This window comes from Sorghum bicolor, chromosome 5 (genome assembly GCF_000003195.3).
Source record: "Sorghum bicolor cultivar BTx623 chromosome 5, Sorghum_bicolor_NCBIv3, whole genome shotgun sequence".
NCBI classification, from domain to species: Eukaryota; Viridiplantae; Streptophyta; class Magnoliopsida; order Poales; family Poaceae; genus Sorghum; species Sorghum bicolor.
In genome coordinates this window covers 47,905,963-47,910,687 of record NC_012874.2, presented here as the reverse complement: position 1 = coordinate 47,910,687, position 4,725 = coordinate 47,905,963, and the positions used below count along the sequence as shown (strand labels likewise).

General features: G+C 54.8%; 1 protein-coding gene across 1 annotated transcript; it reads left to right on the top strand.

Annotated features, from left to right (window-relative positions):
- On the top strand, positions 4,196 to 4,504 carry LOC110435944 (60S ribosomal protein L22-like). Its single transcript, XM_021462056.1, has one exon. The coding sequence runs from the start codon at positions 4,196 to 4,198 to the stop codon at positions 4,502 to 4,504; it is 309 nt and encodes a 102-aa protein (XP_021317731.1).

Here is a 4,725-nt window from a genome sequence, read left to right as displayed (position 1 = left end):
GCGTCCACATGAGGTATGTCATTAGAATACACTTTGCCGCGTCTAACAATGTTGCAGAATACGAAGCCCTCGTCAACGGGTTAAGGATCGCTATCGAGCTAGGGGTTTGATGCCTCGACGTTCGAGGTGACTCTCAGCTAGTCATTGACCAAGTGATGAAGGCCTCAAGCTGCCATGAACCAAAGATGGAGGCATACTGCAAGGAAGTATGCAGGCTCGAGGACAAGTTCCACGGCCTCGAGCTCATCCACGTCGCACGACGATACAATGAAGCAGCCGACGAGCTCGCTAAGATCGCATCAACTCAAGGCACCGTCCCACCCGACGCGTTCTCAAGAGACCTGCATGAGCCATCCGTCAACCTAGGCACGGGGGTTAACACCAAAACCCCCACTCCTAAGCCCACCGACGCTGTCGAAGCCTTACTAACGGCGGCGGAAGTAATGGAGGTCGAACAACGTCCCGGTCGACCGTTCAACTGGCGTACGTCGTTCTTGGATTGCCTAATCTAGTGTGAACTGCCGAAGGATCAGTCCGAGGCCCGTCGTATCGCTCGACAGGACAACTTGTATGTAATCTATGGCGAAAACGAAGAGCTATACCGACGAAGCCCAATAGGGATCCTGCAGCGCTGCATCACCATAGAAGAAGGTCGAAAGCTCCTCGAGGACCTACACTCGGGGGCTTGCGGCCACCATGCTGCTCCCAGAACCCTTGTAGGGAATGCCTTTCGACAAGGTTTCTACTGGCCAACGGCCGTAGCTGACGCCATAGAGCTCGTTCGCTCATGCCATGGGTGTCAATTCTATGCCAAGCAAACCCATCTCCCCGCTCATGCTCTCCAGATGCTCCCCATCACCTAGCCATTCGTAGTGTGGGGTCTCGACCTCGTAGGCCCTCTCCAAAAGACGGCAGGAGGGTACACCCATTTGCTGGTAGCCATCGACAAATTCTCCAAATGGATCGAGGCTCGACCCATCACAAACATCCGCTCCGAGCAGGCTGTCCTCTTCTTCACCGACATTATCCACCGGTTCGGGATACCCAACGTCATTATCACCAACAACGGCACGCAGTTCACCAGCAAAAAGTTCTTGGACTTCTGCGACCGGCATCACATCCGTGTGAACTGGTCTGCGGTAGCTCACCCTCGAACAAACGGCCAGGTCGAGCGTGCCAACGGCATGATTTTGCAAGGACTCAAACCTAGAATCTACAACCGATTGAAGAAATTCGGCAAGAAATGGGTCGAGGAACTCTCCTCGGTCCTGTGGAGCTTAAGGACGACGCTAAGCAGAGCCACGAAATACACTCTGTTCTTCATGGTCTACAGCTTCGAGGCTGTGCTTCCAACAGACCTTGAGTATGGGTCACCTCGACTCAAAGCCTACAACGAGCAGACAAACAGGGAGACCCAAGAGAGCGCGGTCGACCAGGTCGAGGAAGCTTGAGACATGGCCCTCCTTAACTCAGCAAGGTACCAGCAGAAGCTTCGACGCTACGATGACAAGCACGTGCGCAAAAGGGATCTGAACGTGGGTGACCTTGTCCTACGTCGACGACAAAGCACCCAAGGACGCCACAAGCTAACTCCGCCATGGGAAGGCCCATACGTGGTGGCTGAGGTCTTGAAGCCAGGGACACACAAGCTCACGAACGAAAAGGGGGCGGTCTTCACCAACGCTTGGAACATCGAACAACTACGTCGCTTCTACCCTTAGAGCTTCGAGGCTTTACATTTTCATACACATCTTGTACCAAGACCCTGCGAACGAATATGAGAATAAACGAGAATACTTTTCCAAGTAATGCATGTTGTTACCAGTTAAATCTTGATGTTAGGAGGAAGTCTCGACTTTGACCCATCTTAGTCGACACTCCCTCGGGAGCTAGCAGGGGGACCTCCCCCCACAGGTTCCTAAAAATCAAACAATTTTTTCAAAAAAAGCTCAATGATTATCTGTCTCCCCTTTCCAGCCATAAGGAAACCTCGTACGATCGAGTAGTAAAGGCACCTCGAGCCCCTTAAGGGCTGAGAGACGTCGAGCCTGAGAACCCCTACGCCTCCGGGCTATGGTAACTCTACTCACTCCCTCACCCTCGAGGCAATAAAAGATCAGTCGAAGAACATAAACTTAGGCAGCAAAGGAAATAAAAGAAACTCGGGCATAAAAATAACAGGAGCATAGGGAAACCACGAGTCTTAAGGCCACTCAAGCCACAACGTTTAGTTAAGACAAGTGCTAAATTTTTTACAATGGGTCTAAATACCCAGAATAGGCTCGCAGGCCTTAGTCTGCATCTCTTCCTTCACCACTGTCTTTTGCGCCCGGGCTAGTCTCAGGAGGGAGTACCTCTGGCTCGAACAGCTTTGCCAGCCTTTCCCAGGGACCTCTGCATCATCGATCAAGGCATGGAGCCTCTCCTCGTTCTCAGCGTCGGTCTTGGAAATATCAATCACGAAGCCGTGGGACACCACCTCCATGTCGTAGGAGAAGCCCGAGCAGACGACCGCCATCGCTCGCTTCACCCCGGTATGAAGGGCGTCCCGCACTTGATCCCTTAGTGTGGCACCTAGGTAGCACAACTGGTCGACCAGCGCATCGCCTCGAGCCGCCTCCCTTGACTCATCCACAGGCTCGAGCTCCCAGGAGGATGAAAGGTCGATTATCGCAGTCCTTAGTCGACTATTTAGAGTAACCTCCCCCTCGAGCTGAGCCTTGGTAGAACGGGTGTCGACCTGGCCGGCCAGGAGGTCATCCTTAAGCCCTACAAAGATCGATAAAGGAGAGTTAGAAAGCATGAGAAAGAAACTTGACCAAGAGAAACATGAAAGCCAGATCATACTTACCACGAATCCTTTCTTTGAGAGCCATGTTATCGCCAACCAAGTCGGTGTTGGCCCTCTCGATCTCCTTATAAGAACGAGCCAGATTAGTATTTGAGACCCGCAGGTCCTTGATCATCTTACCCGCTTGTAAGACAGCTCCCTCCTTCTCCAGCACATTTTCTTCACACGGTCAACGTCGTTAGAAACACCGTGGGAGCGGATTTGCTCTGCCTCAAGGTCCTCACGAGCCTTCTTCCTGGCCTCCTCCGCGGCGCTTCGTGATTTCACTCTTCACGCACTCCTCCTTCATCCCATGATAAGCATCCTGGGCGAAGCGAGGTCTAACTCAACGAGACTCTTCTCCTTCTCGAGCTCGGCGGCTGCACCTTTGTAGTACACGGCCTCCTCCCGGGCCTTGGAAGCTACCTCTTCAGCCGAGGCAGCCTGTTCCTTTGACCGCTCGGCCTCCTCTTTCATCTTCTCCGAGGCTTCCCGAGCATCGTTCAGGGCGGCCTCCCTCTCATTCTTCTCCTCCAAGGCCACCATGAGATCCTTGTAAGCCTGGACGAGCTTTTCTTGCAACTCGAGGAGTTGCTCCTTAAGAAGGGGGAGCTACTCCCAACCACCTCTCGTCGCATGAATAAAGCCCGACTTTAGGCGGGAAGTCTCTTTTAGATCCTACAAGCAGGTAATCAAACGATAAGAATACAAGACTAAGTATCCAAGTCACAAAGGTCCAAAGGCACTTACAAAGAAAGCTTGGCCGAGCCCGTTGTTGACGATGTCGGACATAAGGCCCACGATGTATTTCATCTAGAGCCGAAGCTCCTCGAGATGCTCCCACTTCTCAGCCTCCTTCCTGTCGTCCATCATAATATTAGGCTCTTCTGGACAGGTGGAGGCTCGAAGGCGGATCCGCCCGAGGCCCCAGTTCTCCATCTCCTCCTCTGTGTGTGCTTTGACGCCCCGGATGAGCACTTGGACGGTCTCAAGTGAGCCCCCGTGGCATAGATAGATCGACGAGGGAGGGAAACCGCCCGTCGTCGTCTACCGACCCCCAGGTCCCGGTCTCATCGGCATCGCCGCCACCAGAAGTACCAGCCTCGTCTCCCCCGTCGGCGCTCAGATCCTCCCACGACCGTCGGTCTCAGAGGAACCCCGAGGCGATCCCCTCGATACCATAAATCGTGCCCTCGATCTCGGACTGGGGGTCCGCTGGTGTGCGTATGGCACAAGCAAGCGCCACAACACCATCTTCCCGCCCAGGCTCGGCCGGGATGGAGGCTGGATCCCCTGGACGGAGCCACGCGGGGGTTGGTGGACCATAGACTAGTAGACCCTCTTCCCTGGTCTCAGGCCCCTGCGATGACAGCAACTCTGGCTGGCGCGGGCTTCGTGGTCGCTGCTCAAGCAGCTCTTCCAGCCGCTGACTCTACTGCTGCTGCTGCTGCTGCCGTTGAAGCTCCTATAGCTCTTGCTGCCAACACTGCTCCAACTGTTCCTCGAGCCGCTCTCCCTGCTGCAGCTGTGGCTGCTCCTCCTGCAGCTGCTGCCCCTGCGCCTCTTACAGCAGTCCCCCCTGCAGGCGACTCTGTTCCTCTTTTTCTTCTTCTCCTTACTTACACCCTTCCTCTTCCTTTTTCCTCCTCTCCTCGATGGAGTGACGCCCGATAGGCCACGACATCCGTTTCCCAGCAAGAGAGGCCTCGACTTCCTTGTCCGTAGTGCGAGCGTCCTTCGAAAGCAGATCGCCACCGGACCCGTCGCTGATGGTGATGGGGTCACCCATGTCCCCAGATTGGGGAGGCTCGGGGGCTCCCCCCTGGCCCTAGGGACGAGGCGTCTCGACCCACCCCGGTGATGACAAGGCGGTTCTAGAGACGTCGCCTCCCTCC